Source organism: Colobus angolensis, unplaced genomic scaffold (assembly GCF_000951035.1).
Source record: "Colobus angolensis palliatus isolate OR3802 unplaced genomic scaffold, Cang.pa_1.0 Scaffold259, whole genome shotgun sequence".
In the NCBI taxonomy this organism is placed as follows: domain Eukaryota; kingdom Metazoa; phylum Chordata; class Mammalia; order Primates; family Cercopithecidae; genus Colobus; species Colobus angolensis.
The window spans coordinates 2,759,835-2,781,316 of record NW_012115810.1 but is presented as its reverse complement, the minus strand read 5'-3'; the positions used below and the strand labels follow the sequence as shown (position 1 = coordinate 2,781,316).

The following is a 21,482-nucleotide window of genomic DNA, read 5'->3' as shown; positions in this document are numbered from 1 at the left end:
TATTTGAATTTTTATACTAGGATATTTATAATTTGAAACACCAGTTTTAGGGAGGGAGATGCTATGTTGTTCAAAGTCCTCCTCTGCATCTTCATGGTAGGAACTTTCTTTGGTAGCCCTTTCTCTAAGTTAAGATATATGTTGGCAGGAACTATGAAGGATCTGATATTTTACTCTAGTTATAAGCAAACAAGTAGAGTGCCACGATTGCATAGAAATTGGCAGAATGTGTGAGATTCCTGAGTCAGAGACAAAGAACTTTATTACTCAAAGCACAACAGACAGCATGAACTTCATACTTCCATAGATTCCCCTCATTCTGAAGTCCCACAGGGCAAAGAGGAGCTGCCAGATGGGTGCTGCACATGCATTGCGTTTGTTATCCAACTGGAAGAAGAACTCCAAGCTTAGGAAAGTCCTAAGAAGGCTGCTAGCAAATGTACCCAAACTTCACCCTGGCAGGAAATACTGTCTTTGAAATTAAATGTGCAGAAAGGCAAGAAACCCATGGGGACTTAACTCCCAACTACACAAATGCAGTTGCATCAATAAGGCTATTTTGATGAAAACAAGATGTACAAAAATTGTGACCACAGAATTAGACTAACATTGTAAATGTAAACACTCAATCCTTTCTAAGCAGTTCTTTTAATATGTAATCAGTTGGAATACAATTTTGCAATGGTTTGTTCTTTCTAGTGCTTTACCACTTGATACCTTCATAAGCCATGCATTTTCCCTCTTATCACGTAGGTTTTACCCTCCCCCTCTATTTATTTATGCCAATAATTTAACCTTAGTGGCTTAAGTATTTCTTACAGCATTGAAGGAAATTACAGACACTTTCCCAAGAGTAGCTTCTACATCAGCAATCTTCCTTTCTCTCTGCCATTTCCTCTGAGAATTGTTTCACAAGGTCCAACATCCTCTTCTGTAGCATAGCTGAACAACAGATCCCCAGCTCTGCAAGGCTGATTTCTTTTGTGAATAGTTAACATTTTTTTGATAGCCTTATTTTTAAGAAACATGTTAGCCCTTCTCTTGTTCTTCAGAGATAACTCAAAATAATATCATTTGGTCTATCTGTTCGTAAGCCAAAGCTACAGCTGCCCTGTCGTTTTAAACTCAGAGCTACAAAATTCATTTGAGTTCCAGAGATAAATCAGACTTGTCCATTGCTATTACTTAATAAGCCAAAATAACTGAACATTGAACAAGAGTTTGCCCAAAGGCTGAGTCAGATTATATACAAGCCACCGTCTATATTATCACTGTATAAACAGCAAATAACTTTTTAGTATATGTTCATGTCCTGTGCAATATTTGGGACATACTTACACTAAAAAAATTTATTTGGAAATCAAATTTAACTAGATATCCTGTTTATGTGCCAAATCTCACAATTCAGGTCACCATTTATCTACCGAACACAATCAATAACCTGTTCGTCCAATGTGGCCTCAAGTGGGTTTTGGCACAGAAGCGCTCCTTTTGGACTACAGGTGTGGTCCTGGTTGCAAAGTTCTGATGTGACGTCAACACTATACAAAAGTAAATGTAACTGCAAATTTTGAAATTCACAGATGGGTCTTTGAAGTCCAGCTCAAAAGCGTGGAAGAGTAGGTTAAAATAAGTCACAGACTTGCCGGTTTGGGGTTTCTAGAAACAAAAGTAACTTGAGGAGTTGTAGGCTTGTGGAAGACCTTTCCAGAGAGGGTGGGAAGCTACAGGAGAAAAGGCTTCTTCGGGATTTAGAAAGAGAGCGCGCGAGAACCTGAGCTACCCAGTAAGAGCCGAGCAGGGACTGGTGGGCTCACGACGGGGTGTAACCAATCAGGGCAGAGATGGGTGGGGCTAGGCTACGGGAAGGGGCGGACTGCAGCAGAGTTGGCTCCAAAGTGTGGGACTCAGCCAATCGGAACCGGGCAGGCCGGGGCTGGACTGCGGAAGGGGGCGGGTTCGGAGGAGTGTACTGTACGGTGAGTCTTTTAGCCTCACCTGCAGCTTCGCCTCCCTGCACCTGCATCTGTGCTGTTCTCCCAGCACTGCGGACGCAACTCGAGGGTGACGCTTGCTCCGCTCGTCATGGCCTACCCGGGATACGGAGGCGGGGTGAGTCCCAGCCGCTTGGCCGTGTCCCTCTCCCTGGCGGAGTGTGGCGCCCCCTCGGGGGCGGTGCCAGCGTGCAGGGTCCGCACTTGGCGGCTGCTCCTTGCGTCCGCGCCTGGTACTCGGCGGCGCGGGACTCCGGGGGTGTTGGGAGCCAGGGCCGCGGCGAGCATTGGGCCTCGGCTGACTTGGAGCCGCAGGTGTGGAGCCGAGGGAGTGATGTGTGTTTGGAAATTTATTTCCTGGAACGGAGGAACAAGCCACCCTCTTCTTGTTCCAGTAATCTTTTGTGGTACATCCCTCCCCCGCCCCCCACTCAGTGTTGCTAGAGATCCTGTTTCTGAATTTCCTGACCACTTCTTGTTCTTTAAGTTCCTTATGAATAAATTAAGGTGTACGGTAAATAACTCCTAATCTTTACTGTTATACGAAGGGCAATCTGTTCTAGACTACCCCCCTCGCCCCCAGGCGGGGGGAAGTTACTCTTTCTTATAACTTTTATCCTATATCACCTTTGGGAGTTGCAAGTTATAGTGGTAGAGTCCTGGTGGCTAGCCCCTTCTTTTCAGAAAGGAACCCAAATCTTTAGTATTGATGTCAGTGATCTGCAAAGTGGGTTGAGCACGCTGTGTTAACAGAGTTAACATTAGCTTGATCCATTGCGGTGTGGGTAGAATATAATATATTTTCTCTTTTTATTTCTGTTTGTTTTTTACCTAAACAGAGAAACTGTGTTTTACTGATTTTAACATAGGACTTGACTTTGGGCTATGGTTGTGGTCTTCAAAAGAGTTACTTCTACCCCTGGGAGTTCATGGTTGTTGTTGTTGTTCTTGTTCTTGTTTTAGGATATGAATTTCCAGGTCCTCAACTTCCACACATACTTGTTTCTAAAATTGATTTGCTTTCCTTAAGACTTGCCTCTATTCCCTGTGGCACCTTCCACTTTGTAATGCATACTCCTCCTGAGTCCTTAAATTTAGGAAGGAAGTTTAAACTGCCTAAGGAAAGTAAAGCCCCTTAAAGATTAGTCAAGATAGCATAAACCTGTGGGTCTTTAAAAACGTCCCTAGCGTAGACGTATTTTCATTTGGTTGAAGCTATCTGTTAGAAGTGTGATATATTTACTCCTCTTGGTATGCTCTTAATTCATATATGTATGGCAGAGTGAGGTGGCAAGAGTAATACATTTTCATTCAAATAATTTGGTGCTTCCTTACCCACTTTTGTGAGAGTACTTGAATTTGATGGAGAGTTCCACGACACAATAAAGAGAACGTCTGTATATGTTTTGAACATTTAAATACCCTTTTCCATGAATTTAAAATAAACATCTCTTTTCAGCTGTTCTCATGCTCATTATTAATGGCAGGAAAAAGAAGTACCCTCAATAGCTGAAGCAATATAGATTAGAGACGCTGATTTTAAAAAATGTAATTGAGCCGGGCGCAGTGGCTCATGCCTGTAATCCCAGCACTTTGGGAGGCCGAGGCGGGTGGATCACCTGAGGTCGGGAGTTCGAGACCAGCCTGACCAACATGGAGAAACCCCGTCTCTACTAAAGATACAAAATTAGCTGGGCCTGGTGGCACATGCCTGTAATCCCAGCTACTAGGGAGGCTGAGACAGGAGAATTGCTTGAACCTGGGAGGCGGAGGTTGCGGTGAGCCGAGATCGTGCCATTGCACTCCAGCCTGGGCAACAAGAGTGAAACTCGGCCTCAAAAAAAAAAAAAAAAAAAAATGTAATTGAAATATTTTAAGATACATTGGATAACATTTTGGGATAAAACTTACATGATTTCTTTACTAGGAGAATATTAATAAGATAGTTGAGACATTTATAACTCATGTTAAATAAAGGAAACCCACACCTTATTAATGTTTCTTATATTCTTTTAACAAAATATAAAATGTCAGCTACTAGACCTAATTGTTTTGATAGTATACTTTTATCTAATTAAGTGTATGATTTATCTCTGTAGGAGATGCATTTCCAATAGATTTTTACTTTCTTCTTTTAAGTATTGTTTATAAAAATTGTGTTTTTTTTTTTTACTAATTGTATATGAATAAAAATTATAACTCAATATAAAGGACTTTTTTTGTTTGTTTCTCATTTTGGTCACAGGAAATGAAACAATCTAAAACTTTGTTACGTGTTTTTATTTATACATGTTGTATTATACAAGCTTCAGTGTTTTCAATAATAAAAATACATTTTAAGCACAGAAAACTTACACAGAATAGATTTTCACACAAGAAATAGCATACAAAATGAATTCAAAGATGAAGAATCTGTCTTTAGAAATCACTTTTAATCTGTTTTGCCTTCCCAATTTGCAGCATTAACTTTCCCCAATCCCATAATTTGAGAACCTGGTGGTCAGATTAATGATGGTTACAAATTCTTTACCACTCCCCTTATCGAAAAACACAGACTATTTCTCCACTTCCTTCAATCTGGGTTGGGCCTGTTTCACCTTCATCTGGTAGAATACAGTAGAAAAGGCACCATGGTGGTTCCAGACTTATTATTGTAAGAGAACTGGCAGCTTCTGTTTCTCTCTCTCAGAACCTGACTGCCATACTGTGAAGAAGTGAAAGAGCCATGTGAAAGGGCCCATGTGGAGGAGAACTGGGGCCCCTGGCCAACAAGGTTCATCCCTAAACATGGTTTACATAAATTCATATTTGAAGTTGTCCTCTTGATAGTTTCAAATGAGTCAAAATTGATCATTGTTATTATTACTACATAATGTGGGTAAGGAAAGGCTTAGACAATATTTTCATGTCCAAGCCTTTCATGTTTCTGCACATGTTTTTAATCTTTACTATTGCCATTTTGTGAGGGCTTCAGTTAAAACTAGATCACATGATCTATAACAGCAGAGAATACCACATATATAAACTGTAATAAGTCACAATAGGCTGAAAAGAAACAAGTGAGAGGCTAGCATATGGAACTCTCTCTCATCCCTCAGGATACTACCACAACCACCGCAGTTTCTTTAAACATTTTGCTTTCTGCCCCTTAAAAGATTTTTGAAAAACTGTGTACCCTTTTCCCATATTTTATATTGACATATAACGTTTTTATTTTAAGTTTAAATAGTTGTAAAGAATACAATACCCAATATATTGTAAATGTTGACACTTAACAAAGTTTCATTGTATTTACACATATATTCTTCTAAGTATGTGTCTTGAGGTTTACTTCTTAGTTTTACTTTAGGTAAAATCTTGCATTGTTTTACTTTTTGTTTACTTCAGTGATGTTGGTAAACATTTTTTAAAATTGTACATGTTCCTCTGTTAGATTAAGTTCTTAGAGGCTAGTAGCTTTCTTTTTTCTTTTACACTTCTTTTAATGTTGGGTAATATATGTTAATGAATTGAATTATGTCTTAATGTAGGACATCTAACATTTTGTAAAGTTTTTGTGATAGGATTAGAAGCTTTTGGTAAGGGCTTCTAATAATTTCTTTTAATCCAACTTTTATAGATAATAGGTAATATTTATATTACTAACCTTCTCCTATTTCACTCTTACAGTTTGGAAATTTTAGCATTCAGGTGCCAGGAATACAGATGGGACAGCCAGCGCCAGAAACAGGTCCAGCTGTACTCCTCGATGAATACTGTGGGTTCCCAGCATTTTCAGACGCTTATTCCTCAGCTGGTGACTCTGTGTATACTTACTTCAGTGCTGTTGCTGGACGGGTGAGATACTAAATATATTGCATGAATATGTCTTTGAAAATTATTGTTTAAGAGAAATGTCAACTATTTTATTTAGAGTATCATTTTAAATGTATATGAAATTTATATTTTAAATTTATCTAGACTAATTTTTTTCCTGAGATCAGAGATGAGCATAGTCCTAATTATTTCATTTTAAAAGTCTGTTGTTGTGATGCTTGATACATTGTTCATTTGACTAAAAGAGGAAACTTTTTTTTCATAGTGGGGAAATCTGATTCCTTCTTACTTAGTATGCTTGCCTTACTGAAATTCTTCTACAAGGGGCTTCTCTTACTAGTCACTAAACACTCCACCAAAACTTAGATATTATATCTTCTTATTATTTATCATTTTTCTATCACTTAAATCTTTTTATTTCCTTCACTCTGTTTGACATTTAGGAGCATCAGACTCTTCCTGAGTGACAGATAACACAAAGCTAAGTAGGTTTAGCCTGCACATTCTTTTATAGCATGCAAAAATGAGTATTGGAAGTTTGAGGAAAGTAGGAAGTATTTTAAACAATTATAAGGAACAATATTTCTAACTTGGGCCTCACTCCCATTAAAAAAAAATCTCAGTTAAAACCTAAGTATGTCAAACAATATGATTGGAAATCACTTCAGCACATCATAAATTTATTCAAGTTGAGAAATTACATTTTCTCACAGGTGAAGTTTTGTCATTTATAGTAATTTTGATTTTATATGGCTAGTAAATTTTCCAGATTATCAAAATAATCATGTTGGGATTTATTAATTAAAAATTAAAGGAAATAGTATGTTATGATGAGGTATGGTATTAGGATGTTATTTGTTTCCAGTAAATTTGAGCAATGATTTAAAAGACTGACTTTATTGTGATCAATAGGGAAGTATGAAACTGCCAGTTCAAGTACATGAATTCTGTAGGTGAACTGTTACTGATGATAATGTGAATACTTTTGTCACAGGAAGCTTTTCTTTTACTCCTACATAACTGTAATACTATACCACAGTTTATTCTTTTCTAAGTAATTTTATATATATTTTTCATGTGAAATTTCAAGGAAAATTAAGCAAAGAGGATATGTATTATGCCCCTTTGTATCAGTTATTAGTTGTATTTGACAGAAGTATTGAGTAAATATTCAAGATCGGAAGGAATACAATATTATAAGATGCCAATGTCTTCCAGATTAATTAATAAATAATATAGTATTATTTGAGTCAAATTCCTAAAGGTTTCTTTTTCTTTTTTCTTTTTGGCACTTGCTGCAATGATTCTAAAGTCTGTCTTGTATACTATGTTATTGAGAATAAATATTACATTATAATATATAAATGTATTATAATTATTAATAATTGTGATAGTGTGGTCCTAATGTAAAAACAAACATATAATACTGAGGAGCCCAGAAGCTTACCTGTGAATTCAGTATGTGGTAAAGGTAGCATTTCGTATCAGTGGGGAAGGAATGATTCCTGAATTAACTATCCTGAAATAATTAACAATTTATCTAAAAGTAAATGTAAATCCTCAGCTCATACCATATAGTAGCATGAATTCCAGATATATTAAAGGATTGAAAAGAAGTTGTATTGGTGTTTATCTCCTGTTGTTGAAGTAAATGAGCTTGACTGTTTTTTTTTTTTTTGCTGCTTTAGTATGTATTGCAGCACCTGCTATATTTGTGTTTTTGTCTACAAAACTTCTTAGAAGAGTCATGAACTAAGATAGTTGTATGTGTTAATGAAACATTTGGGAACATCTTTTTAAGATGTGTTTTTTTTTTTCTTGATATGTTTCATTTACTTGTTTAACAATTTGGGGGGGAAATTGAAGGCTTTTCTGTGTTTATGGAATATAGTGGATTGGTGGATGGAGACCGGGGACCAGAAAGGATTTGGAAAAAGAGATCTACATGAAAATCATCTTGAGGGAGTTGGGGCAATGTATCAAAGAGGAGATTTGTAAATTGTGGATGGTTCTGGGAGAGGCTCAATGATAAAACAGATTAGGAAAAGGTAAAGAAACTGGCAGAATGGAGGTGCCAATACCAGACTAATGGGCAGAAACAAATTCACTCTTGAGTCTTAGCTGCAGGCCTTGTCTCTTTTCTTTTATAATGGTTAACAAAGATTTATTGATGTAGATAGAATTTTATAGAACTTTAATAACATTTTATTCATTCCCTTGAGTGTTCACTAGGTCTAATACGCTTTTCTAGGGATAGACAGTATACATAGAATTAATAGAGATGGCAGACATTCTGTTTTGGCTACTCTAATTTCATTTACATTTTATTTTTTATGATAAATGTAAAAGATAAAAGGCTAACCTTTTACTTTTTATTATGTATTAGAGGCTGGGGGACTATAATACTCACCATCCCAGATACCTTTGTAGCTACTGAAGGCGGCCATGTGCTGTAGGACTGACCGTTGACATGTAGGTGCAGTATCTTTGGAAAATCCTTCTACCCCAAATGAAAAAAGCCTTACTGGGAGCAAGCCTTAGCTGTGGCTGTTTTTGCCCCTTCATTCTTCCTGCCTGGAAATGGGACTTGAGGTATGGAGGTGTAGCAGCTATCTTGTGACCCTGAGACAACAGGCTTGAGATAAAGACCTATAGATAGGGAATGTGGAAAAATGTAGAGATTGATGACAAGTCTAAGTTGCCATACAGTCCTGTTCTGCCTAGCCTCAGAACAATATGAAACAATAAACCCCTATTGGTTTAAGCATCTTCAATAATATTTTCTGCTGTTTGCACATAAATGGTACCCTAACTATTCTACTCGTTATAGCATTGTCATTTTAAAGGATTATACTGGGAATAAGTATTATACTGAGAATAATTCTGTTATCTCTGTTTGACTATGTAATATATTCATCATATAAAATTACAACTTAAAGTATATGAACTGGACATATATTTGGAGACTTTTTTTGACTTCTGAACTATTTCAGCATTTTAATTGTTGGCAATAAATTTGCTATGTTTGAACTATTTGATACTTTCCTTAAATTTCCCAGTCTTGTGCTTTTGAATAAATAAACTCCATGAAGACAGGGTTCTGGTCGTATTTTCCCTACTTGACAGATAGATATCAGGAATATATAAACATTTAATAAATGTTTTAAATGGATGCATTAACTCTCCCATTTTCAATTTTTAGTCTAAATATTTAGACTGTATTTTTTCATATGTTGAGTTCTACCTAGCTTTGACTGATCAGGTGCAATATCTGACTTATGTATACTGCTCCTAGAACCCAACTACCGAACTCACATCTACAGCCATATCCTTTTTTGATGGGCCTCATAATTAATGATGCTGTATGAAAAACATCCGATTAAAGGTTTCCGCAGTGTTCTTATTTATAGGGTGAAGTATTCTAAACAGTAAGGATTAAATCATCGATTAATTCGGGGAAATTCTGGTTTCTGTTTTCAGACATACACACATGTGCATCACAGTAATACCAACAACTTTAACTTTTGTATACACACACTGCTTCTACTTTTCCACATAGCAGCTGTGATGTGGGCATGACACACGTACCTTTGCATTATAGATAAGCAAGCAGAGACTCAAATTGAGTAACTGAACAAATAGGACTTGAAGTTGGATATTATTTTAAAATCTTGCTGCCTAACCAAAGGCAATTGATTTTTATTAATTCTCTACCTGATACTCTTATAATTTAATTAGGACATTCAGCTTTCTACCACTAATGCTACCTAATTCAGTTAAGGGTTTGTATAGTTAGCCTGATTATCAGCTTCAACTATAGGTAAAGAAATCCAAAAGTATCACTTGGATTTTATTCATGTAGTTTAGGAAGACATTGCTTATTTGTGAGTTAATCATTAAGATAACATATTTTTTTTTTTTTTTTTTTTCTGAGACGGAGTCTTGCTCTGTCGCCCAGGCTGGAGTGCAGTGGCCGCATCTCAGCTCACTGCAAGCTCCGCCTCCCGGGTTCACGCCATTCTCCTGGCTCAGCCTCCCGAGTAGCTGGGACTACAGGCGCCCGCCATCTCGCCCGGCTAATTTTTTGTATTTTTTAGTAGAGACGGGGTTTCACCGTGTTAGCCAGGATGGTCTCGATCTCCTGACCTCGTGATCCGCCCGCCTTGGCCTCCCAAAGTGCTGGGATTACAGGCTTGAGCCACCGCGCCCGGCCTAAGATAACATATTTTCATAACATCTCTGAAGTGGTATACTAGCAGAATGCTTTCTGATGGCAGTGAATAACTTCTAGCAAAGCTGTTACGGTTGTTTTTCTAACTTCAAAAATTCTGTAAAGAGCACATGTAAAGCAGAATTCCATTCGTTGTACAGATTTTTAAATATAATCCACATTTGAGTGAGAAATTCCAATATTTTTAATCTTTTGAAGTAGTAAATGAACATGGTCACAAACAGTCAGAAATGCCAGCAGTTTAGCGAAGAACCAGAGGTAGTTGTTTTCATTCTACCAAATAACTAACCTTCTTTGTACTAGATACTCTGCTACAGCCTGGGAATACAAAGATGAAGGGAACTGAGACACTGACTCAGACGATCTCTATGTAGCCAGGGAGATACAGACAAGTAGAAAATGATAAGAATGTAGGGAAAGATGTGCTAGAGGTGAACAGGTGAAGATGATTACAACACCAAGAGTTTGTACTTGTGCTGTTTGCCGAGAACAGCACTGCTCAAAGTAAATATAAGATGAGCCATAAATGCAAAGCACATAGTTTTAATGTTTCACAGCATTATTTCAAAAAGTAAAAAGAAATAAGTGAAATTAATTTTAATGCTTTATTTAACCCATAATATAAAATAAAAATCCTAACATTTCAACATTTAATCAACATAAAAATTATCAATTATATTTTACATTTTTTTTTTTTTTACTAAATATATGAAATCTAGTGTGTATTTTATACGCACGGAACATTGTAATTCAGACTAGCCACATTTCAAGTGCTCAGTGGAGCCTATGGCTAATGGCTGCTGTCTAGAACAGCAGGAGCATAGAACACTCTTCCTTCAGGTATATGCATAGCTTGCTCCTCTGCCAAAAAGGCCTTCTGCCATTTTTTAATTTGAGGAAAAATTTCTAACCTGTCCCCTGATCTAAAAATATGGCTAATTTTTAAAGGTATAAGTTTCTAACTACAGAATTTCAAATTTAGTAAGCAAGATTCCTAGAAAATATGTGTGACAGAGAAAGGAGCACTTAGATACTCTTGACTAGGTAATGCCATACATGTGGTCCATTGAGCAGAATGCTGCTTAGTATTTTGTAATTTCTATTGGAACAACTACAGTTTTGTAAGGGGTTTTTGCCAAGTTTTGTAAGGGGTTCTTTTGCCAAAAATCCAGTAGAATATGAGTGCTAATAATATTTCTTAGAAGTAATTTAGAAAAGTTTTTTGTTTTGTTGTTTCTTGGATCTCTCATGAAGAGTATGTTTTAAATTTGCCTCCTTGATCCTTCATCATAGCTGACGTTTTGCATTTGTGCCAATGTATGTGATGGTTCCAAAGGAATTACTTATTTTTGTCAAAAACAGGATGAGGTACTGAATCATAATGAGAATACTCAACCTATTTCATTTCCATTGTGATTTCTTGTTTGCATTTTAAAACTTTATTTTCTGTAATAAGTTCAGGCAAGATATGTTTGGGCAGTAATCAAAAGAATAGCTGCAAGATACAGGGGGACTCTAGAATTTTGCTAGGGGTAATGGCAGGGGAAAATATACTTTCCCCTTCCAGTTAAAGCTTCAGTATTATTTATAAATAATCTCTTCCCAAAACAGCATGAGTGGGGATGTTTTTGAGACTTTTCTGAACATATTTTAGGCATTTTTCTAACTGTTTAAAATAGAAGTAGAACGACTCTTATAAGATTATCTTGAACCATTATAGAACAGGGTAATTGTGCTATAATTCAGAAGTAGAAGAAATTATTTATGTTGTATGATATTTTGTAATATGCCTTTGTTGTCAGTAATTACTTCTAGTATTTTGTAGTTAATTATAGAGTAATGTTTCAAAGAATGCATATGTCTTGATTGGCCTAAAACAGTCAATTAACATTTTAATATGCTTTTATACAATTGCACATTAAATTAGGTCATAATTATTTTTAAACAGGATGGTGAACTGGATGCTGAAGAACTTCAGAGATGTTTGACACAGTCTGGAATTAGTGGAACTTACTCTCGTGAGATCTTTTTTCCCCTTTTGTCGAAATTGTAATAGGAAATTTATTTTCTTACTTTTTTGTCCCTGTAATTAAAATGTTTAAAAAATTATTGCAGTTATACATGCACATAGTTTAAGAAGTCAGATAACTGTAAAACTCGTTACGAAAATAACTGTTCATTGTGCATTCCTGTCTCCTCAACATTAACTGCTCATAGAGGAGACTTCTTTTAACTTTTAAAAATCTGATTCTTTTGAAATTTGCTTCCATATTTCAAGATAGAATATTTTTTCATGATCGATTTTTGGATTTTATGATTATCTATTGATACCTTGCTATGGAAGATGAGGATTTCACTTTATTTTAACCTTAAACTCTCCTCTGTCTCTGCATTCCACAGAGGAATGTTTCCCATCCTCCTGTCCTTCCAATGTAGTTATAATATATAATAATTTTTGTTAGGTATGTTAGTCTTTATTTTTACTATCTGAATGCTGTTTATAGCTATATCTTATGATAATGCATGATTACTTTTCCTTTTTATATAATGTTTTGCTTTTCTTGAAATCAGTAGTTGTTGGGCATTCTTTCTTTTTCATTATCCTAGAACTCCAGGATATGCTGTTTTTTATGCGTAGCTGTCATACTGGGATTCTTTCACCATTATTCTGGAGCTGGTTTCCCCATTTCTCGAGTTAGATCTCCTTTTTACTCCATCTCTTGTTGTCTTCTTTTAAAAAATTCATTATGTTATTTTAGTAAAATATATAGTTAAGTAGCTTCTTAATAAAAAAAAAATATATGACCAGGTGCAGTGGCTCATGCCTGCAATCCCAGAACTTTGGGAGGCGGAGGTGGGCGAATCATGAGGTCAAGAGATCGAGACCACCCTGGCCACCATGGTGAAACCCTGTCTCTACCAAAAATACAAAAATTAGCTGGGCATGGTGGCACGCACCTGTAGTCCTATCTACTCGGGAGGCTGAGGCAGGAGTATTACTTGAACCCATGAGGCAGAGGTTCCAGTGAGCTGAGATTGGGCCACTGCACTCCAGCCTGGTGACAGAGTGAGACATCATCTCAAAAACAAACAAAAGAATACATGGGAGATAAAATTTTGAGAGCTTATTTATCTAAAAATGCTTTCATTCTACCTTCAGAGTTGATTGGCAAGCTATAGAATTCTAGGTTACAATAATTCTCATGTAGAATTTTGAAGGTATTGCTCCATTATTTCTAGTGTCCCTTGTTGCTTTATCTTTGTCCTTCCTGCCTGGAAGTGATGTGATTTGTTATTCCTCTCTGGAAACTTGGGAGATCTTTGTCTTTAGTATTCTGAGATTTGATGATGAAGTGCCTAGTTGTGTTGTGTGGGGAACTCAGAGGGTATTCTCAGCCTGGAAACCCCTTTGCTTTAGATGTAGGACATTTTCTTCAATGATATTTTCTGTTTCTGGAATGCTTTTTGTTTTCACTGGGTTTTCTACTTTTATCATCTTTTCCCTCCTATCATTTTTTTTTCTGAACATTTTGGGAATTTTCCTCAACTTTATTACCTAAACCTTCTATTGAGTCTTTAATTTCTGCTTTTCATTAAAATCCAAGAACTTCTGTTTTCATGAATGTGATACTGTCCCTTATCTCTCTGAGACTATTAATGTATCTTCAGAGTTTTTTCTTCCTATATAACCTTTGTTTTTTCCAGATTGTTTTTTCTCCTCATTTTGTTTGTTTTGGGTGGTCTTTCATGTTAGGTGCTTTTCTCAGTTATCTGATGATACTGTCTTGCTCATATTTTAACTAAAATACTGATAAGAAGCCCTGATATCATGGTTAAGCATTGATTGTGGGCTTCCATGTACGGTGGTTTGGCTGGGCAGTTTTGTCTTGTAACTCTGGATGTCGATATCTTTAGGGATTTCCTTTTGGACTGGATTTTCAGTTGACCTTCTGCCTGGAAAGGAGAGGTGGACTCAGAAGGGTTCTCAAGTCTTTTGTAAATTGTCCTTTAATTGCCTTACTTTTAGAAGATAGCCCTGTCTCAGCTCTGCTATCTTGCATTTCAGAGACCTCTCCAGAGAATAAAATTCCAGACTTCTGCTGGGTTGGAAGTAGGTGTAGCATCCATCCAATTGAACTGAAGCAGGGAGGGGATATGAGGCTTAGAATGCTCCTTAGGTAGACTTTCAGCCAATTCTTCTGTTTTTGTCTCCACTTTCACACCCACTTTCAGAAGTACTGCCAATTCTTAAGCATTTGGGGTCTTTTCCAAGGGTTGCTTCTCAGCTTTTCTCATTACAAGTTCAGGAATCCATTTTCTGAAATCTGGATTGGTTAACTCACATCCATCAACTCTTCAACTTGCAAAATTTTGTTCCTTTGTTTCCTGTCTAATTCTCTTTTTCTCTGGTTTTATGCCTTAAATTAGTTTACTCTCCATTCTAATGGACTATGGGGAGGAAGTGAAAAATCTGTCAACTTTCCTGAAAAGTCTGTCTCTTCACTCCTTGTCCTAAATATTTTTTCTTATACATACACATTGCTATTCTGATATTGAAGATCTGCTTGTTTGCTGATTCAGATTTAGCCATCTATTGTCATTAATTCAGATTCTCCCACTTTATGAATGTGTGCCAAGTTAATTGTAAAGCAAAATAGATATTATTTACTTGCCCAAAAGAGGAAATACCATTCCAGAAATTTCTCATGTAATCCCCTCACTCTGATAGTTTTATAGCCTTAGCTTTATAAACTTTGGAAACTACCTTTCTGGGTCCCAGTTTCTTCCTTTTTAAAAACTGGAACTATTATACGTTTAGCATGTTTATGTGAAATCATGTAACACACACCACCTTACTCATATTAAGAACACATCGAGTATCTATTGAGTTGTCAATTTGAAAATAAAATAACTAACAATTCTAACATCGATACTATATTAAACATTTAAAGAAAATCAGCAGTTTTAACTTGTGGAATGTTTTATAATTTTTTCTTTAGTGGGTCTAAAATTTAGCTGAAATAATTTTCTTCTCTTATAAAATGTTAAAATGTTATGGATAAAATAAAATAATAATTTTGAAAATTTTTATTCATTCATTCATATTAATAAGCTGCTATTAAACACTTTGTAAGTTTAAACTGTACTAACGTGATATTTTCTTTATCAGGACATGAAATTAGTCTTGGGATATGTCAGCATATTAGTTGAATGTAATTGGATTAGAAAAATTAGAAAAGGATTAGAAAAATTGAATTTTATCAATAGGTCATCAGTTGTAGTTCTGTAAATATGAAAGTGTTAATATTTCAAATTACCTCTGGTTTTAAGATAGCTTGTATTGATATTTTCTTCCTTTTTTCTCCCCCCAACCCCTGAGAAAAACCAGTGCTTCAATTCAGATGCTCATTTTTTCTTACTTAGTCTATTACAATAAACTACCAATGGACTTACCTATTTCCAGTATCATCCCACTTTATATTTTATTCATTGTAAACTAAAGTTTCTAAAATGGAAGTTTCAGAATTTCCCTTCTGCTTCTGAAACACTTCAGTGGCTTTTATTGGCCCAAACTTTTTGGGGTAGTATTCAAAAGTTTCATGATTTGGCCCTCATTTGCCTTTCTGATGTCATCATATGTCACTCTCTCCCACGTACTTTAACTCAAGTTTTGTGATCTCTGAGTACATGTCAAACTTCTACTTTAACTGCACTTGTCATTTGTGTTATAAAGACTGGAAGCCTTCCTCTTCCCCTGGCTTGGGTGAAGCCAAGTGCTTTATATACCTGGAGTGTCTTTGTCACAGTAATTTTCAGTTAGTTTATAATTGCTCATTTAATTACCTTAGTCCCCTCACTAGATGTGAGTACTTCGAAGGCAGTAATTTTTTTTTTAAAACAATGGGTACTTAACATTCAATAATAGCTTGTTGATTGTGGTGATCTTATATATTTTGGCAGTTTTTAAATGTTTTATTTTGAAACTAGAGATTGTCATAATTTTACATAGATAAAGTTGGGCATACTCTAATTTAAATATTGAATATGTTTTACAGCCTTCAGTTTGGAAACCTGCAGAATTATGATTGCCATGTTGGATGTATCCTTGAATAGAAATAGAAAATACTAGAATAAAGAGTAATTGCTTTCTGAATATCAAGCCAGTGGTTAGATTTCAGTGCCCATAGTAAACTAGTGAATTTAAAAATACTTTGTAAGATCCTGTTTAAATTCTAGGCTTTTTAGTTTTTATACAGATATCTGTTTGTATAATGAGTTTGGCTAACTCTATAGAAGCATACTCATGTTTTAGTCAATGATTTAGAGTCAGATAAACTCAGGTATCAAAATTTATTTTTGTTAATAAAACTATCAGAGAGATTACACAGGAAAACTGGGATTTAATGAATTCAAAGAGCTATGGGCAGCTCTTAATGCCTGGAAGCAAAACTTCATGACTGTTGATCAAGATGGAAGTGGCACAGTAGAACATCATGAGTTGCGTCAAGCCATTGGTCTTATGGGTAAGAACATTAACATTCTTTAGAATCTATAAAGCTCTTCTTTGTTCTTTGATTAGATGAACTTAATTGCTTCAATTTACTAAGTAATAAAGGGATATATTTTTTCACCAGCAAGTTCCTTTGTTTGTTTTCAAGGTTGTAGGTAAATTCTGACCAAAGACCTCAACAAAACCATTTTAATTATGATTTTTTTTCAAAAGATGATCTTTCATACATGCATACATTCTGAATTTCTTCTGCTGTGTTTAAATTTATTTCTTTGTTAGTACTTACCACTTATATTGTATTCTTTTATAACTTGGCAGGGTCTCTAATTGGGAGCCAAAGCTTACCTCCGTCAGTCAAAAGTCTGTACAAAATAGCTTTTCAGCAGTAAAACCTATGTTTTCATTTGTCTTTTTTTTCTTACGTACTACAGAACACATAGCAGGTGCCAAAATACATCAAGATGGAAAGGTTGCACTTTAGAGTAATTTAAAAGTATATAACTTTATTCTTATCATACCTCTCTCTGATAAGCTGATGTTCTTAGTGTACTTTCAAAATGGATAACATACAATGGTGTGTAATTTGCTTAAAGTTAATGCAGTTTTAAATAGCTTTATGGATTGTTTTTATGCTTGTGATTTACACTCTTTTCTAAACAAAATATATTTACATGAAAATTAATTTTTTGGAAGTTAAAATCTGAACCCAATGAAAGTGGACTTACCTCAAATTGCAATTTAAATAAGTCAAATCAGTGATTTGTTTGGTTTTGTTTTATAAATAGACATTTTAATTTAGTAGTAGGGATAGTCCAGCCCATATAAACATATGTAGTTCAATTATAGATCCTTGATACCTAATGGATTAAACCTGGACCTTAATTCAGCCTAATGTTGGGAAAGTAATAATCTTTGACAGAAAAGAAAACCTTCAGAGTTCCAGTTAGGCAGTGGAATGTAAAAAGGGTTTTCTGGATTGTCCAAATTTAAGGTCTTCATATATATTTTAAAATATTCAAATTATTTTGCTGAGAAGACTATGAGAAAATCTAGGAATTTTATCAGTACCGCATTTAGCTCGTAACTCTCTAATATGAAGTTCAAAATATATTTGCATATAATTACATTAGTTTGCATGTTTTACTGCTTCTTTCAATGTATACGTTTCCTGCATTACATTCTATTGTAGCTGCATGTATAATTATCTATTGCATTTATTTTGGTTGTTTTTACCTTTGAATGGATTAGTGTCATTTGCTCAAGTCTACAAATCCGGTAATGTATGGGCAATAATAGTGGGCTACTATTCTTCTTAGTAAAATGTATACATCTCTTTAAATGCATAGGGCCATCTAAAAGGGTACAGCAAGTAGAATATATTAATTTATGTTTTTATTTTTTATTCTTTTTAAATTTTAGATTTTATATTTTAAATTGGGAGTAATCAAACAATAATACATGTATAGAATTTAAAATAATTTAAAACATACTGGGAATGAATGATCAAAAACTTCTTTCTCATCGATATAAGTATACAATCAAAAATTTTGGACATCACAGGACTACTAGAACAAAGAACCAAGGAAATCAGTGAAATAGTGAGAAAGCTGTTATTATTGTTACAGTGTGTGAAGAAACACTCAGAATTCCAGGACAAAAAAGAATAGTGTTTTTTGTTTTTTCCCCTTTAGAGTAGTCATGTTGATCCTCAAATTTCCCTTACTTATAAAAGATACTTTCAAGCAGTATGTTCAGTGGGAAATATCATTTGAATAACAAAGATCATTAGTAATCCTTGCATTAATATTCTTTTAGAACTACACAAAGTTACATAATTGAAATATTGAAGCTTTAAAACCCATGAAATTAGACATTATTTCAAAATAACAATATATGATAAATTCATAAGAAGAGAATTATTTTCTTTTCCTTAGCTTTGACTTTATTACAAAGTTAGAATTGTGATATTCATATACCGATTAACAGGATTAACAGTGAAGCCTTGGTCTGATCAATTTCAATATTAATGTGTTTTGTTTCTAATTATATTTTTGTGGAATGAATTTTGAAAGTTATTTTATGACTTGATTAATGAGAAGACATTCTTGCAGTGTTCTTATGTTATTTACATTTAGAAATTTTAATTTATCTCTTTTTTAGGTTATAGGTTGAGTCCTCAAACAATAACTACTATTGTTAAACGTTATAGCAAGAATGGCAGAATTTTCTTTGATGATTATGTTGCTTGCTGTGTGAAGCTTCGAGCATTGACAGGTATTGACTATTTAAAACTAGGTGTACGGTATTATGTTGCTGTTTTTCTTGAATAATGTGTCTCATTTTCTCCAGCAAGTTTATAATAATATGTGTTTTCCTCTTTTATTCACTGTTAAATCTAATTAGTTTTAAGGCTTTAAATATTAAGCAATATAAATGATAAAAACTTGTTATATGTTATTTTTGGAAGTTTTCCTTCATATCTCTGTTGCCTGGGCTATTCAATCACTTTTAAGATTTAATTGAATATGAAATTATTCTTTTTTTGTACCTGGGGGCACTAAATATTTGAAACTATGTATTTTAAATTTCAATAAAAAAGTAATTTCTTTGTTTAAAGATTTCTTTAGGAAAAGAGACCACTTGCAACAAGGGTCTGTGAATTTCCTGTATGATGATGTAAGTATCCTGCTTTTGGTATTTATACTGCATTCTAGATGCGTTGTTAGTTAGTAAAAAAATTTAAGTGATCCCAAGTACAGGTACTGGAAATAATATATTTTGTATGCCATATACTTTTCCATATTTTTCAGCTTAACACAAATATAAGATTAATATTGGCATAGATGCCAAACAATTTGACTTCATGTTAAATTGTAAATATGCTTTTCAATTTTTATGACAGGCTTTTTGAATTTAAAAAAATGAATCACTTTTAAGGGCCAAAACCACCATTATTTTTAAAAAGGGTAGTTTACTGTAGTGATATTTTTTCTCAGGGAGGGAAAAATTTTAATCCATGACACATTATGAAGCTGTTCATTTCTCATTTCAAATGGTTACTATTAACCTGATATTCAGGGTTTTTAAAAATTCAAGCTATAAGACAGTTATATTTTACCTGTGCTTTAATGTTTCAGGGTTTTTGTTTTGTTTTTCTTGTATTTACTGATGAAAGTTATGGGGTCAACATTACTGGTATTTATTGGCTTGAATTATAAGCCTTGGAAACAAACTTTTCTCTCTTAAGAAAATGCTTTTGTGGAATATAGTCAAAAACAATTAAAAGCCATTTTATTCTTAATAGATAATAATTTTACTTATGTATTAGTTTTTGCAGGGCACTATGGCAATTTGAATGTTTAGAATTCTAAACCTGAAGAGACACTGTGAATTCTTTTGCTTGGAAGAAGTGAACTGGACTACTTTAAAACTTTTAAGGGTTTTCCATGTTCTTCCTACCCGTTAAGTCTCTCTTCCCTTTCTGTGTGTTTTTATTTTAGCAGATAGTTCAAAACAATAAAAGATTTAAAAAAAATGTGGTGTATTACTGCTTTTGGAAAAGTTACCTTACAAATATGTGCATATTGTCATAAAATATTGGTGTATGATTATTTGATTTAAATAATGCTTAGCCTTAATTTTTAACAATGTAAATTTAGAGGAATGTACTTTACAAGATAGATTGTATAAGAAGCCAAATGATAAAAGCCTAGAAAAAACTAATTTATACTTATCCGAAGGTTACAAATTAGACTTTAAATTTTGTTTGTAGTTGGTGGTGTTTGAGGGCCAGCTAGAAATGAAAGCCTGGATTTTGTGCCGTGTTCATAAGATAGTTTGTTCCTTGATCAAATAATCAGAGAAAAGACACTTAAAGATCTTTGTCCGAGAAGAAGAAAATTATCTCCCCAGTCAAATCTGTGGTGGGATAAGACTACAGAAGGCATTATTTTTTCCTTTTTAATTTTTTGTTGTGTATATTTTTCTTCCATATGTTTTATTGTCTTCTCTAAGCAAACAGTTCTTAATAAACAAAGTATTTCTCTCTGCACCCTATTTCATTAGTGAAGACATAGTTCCCCTAAAATGGCATCCTCCTCTAAATCTAGACTTTTTGGAAATGGTGTATATTTTTGATGATATGTCAGCATTCAAAATTGTCCTAATTAAATTGTCGTTTAAATGTAATGTCAGCTGTTTATAAAGTTAAAGAAAAAAAGAAAACAAGTAATTAACCACTCTGATTGCTCAGAAATTATACATTTGACTTATTTGACAATATTAACATTAGTGGTGGCTTTGCTGTTAAAAACCCGGTAAGTATTTTGAGTACATCTATGTGATGTGGTGTTTTGAGCATAGTAGGCACCACAGCAACTTTTCTGAGTGGTACTAAAACTGCCGAAAATGCAAAGTAGAATCACCAGATCTTTAGTGTGCAGTATCCCTGGTATAAGATGTTATGATTAATGTAATTTCTTTCTTGGCAAACACCTCATGTCTATCTTAGTGAAGATTTAATAAACCACATATTTTTCTTATGCTTTAAATGCGTATCTTCCAATCTAACAGTGAGTGACATAATTTTATGACTGCTGACTAAATTAATTTATAGATTTTATAAAATCCCATGTTTCTTAATGGATGAAGGATAGATGGCAATATCTTGAACAAAACCTTTTATAAACTTACAGAATTTTAAATCAGCTTTCACTTTAAAAAATCCTGGAAAGGAAGTAATGCACTTGACACTGATAATTTTATATAATTTGCTGTCAAATTCACTTGGTCAGTTTTATAAAAATGTGTGACTAAGCAATCCACATAATTTTGTTCTCTGGCTTTTTTTTATGAACATATATTTGATAATGTGAGAGGACATTAACTGAGCTGGTAAATTAAAGAAACAGATTTCTAATTAGAAGTGTTG

The 21,482-nt window shown here is 34.3% G+C and overlaps 1 protein-coding gene across 2 annotated transcripts; it reads left to right on the top strand.

The window, feature by feature from the left end:
• Positions 1 to 1,925: 1,925 nt before the first annotated feature.
• On the top strand, positions 1,926 to 21,093 carry GCA (grancalcin, EF-hand calcium binding protein). 2 transcript variants are annotated; one of them, XM_011947089.1, is made up of 8 exons: positions 1,926 to 2,112; positions 5,664 to 5,831; positions 11,990 to 12,059; positions 16,098 to 16,141; positions 16,418 to 16,565; positions 18,713 to 18,826; positions 19,170 to 19,228; positions 19,881 to 21,093. In XM_011947089.1, exons 1-8 carry the CDS (start codon positions 2,086 to 2,088, stop codon positions 19,905 to 19,907), a joined length of 657 nt encoding a protein of 218 aa, XP_011802479.1. In that variant the 5' UTR covers positions 1,926 to 2,085; the 3' UTR covers positions 19,908 to 21,093. The 2 variants fall into 2 exon arrangements, with proteins under 2 accessions (XP_011802479.1, XP_011802480.1); XM_011947090.1 differs by having other exon boundaries at positions 19,890 to 21,089.
• Positions 21,094 to 21,482: the final 389 nt, after the last annotated feature.

Coding starts and splice junctions, on each gene's coding strand:
- GCA (XM_011947089.1), top strand. CDS start 2,086: ATGGCCTACCCGGGATACGGAGGCGGG. Junction 16,566..18,712: donor TCAAGCCATTGGTCTTATGG/GTAAGAACATTA, acceptor TCTCTTTTTTAG/GTTATAGGTTGAGTCCTCAA. Junction 18,827..19,169: donor GAAGCTTCGAGCATTGACAG/GTATTGACTATT, acceptor CTTTGTTTAAAG/ATTTCTTTAGGAAAAGAGAC.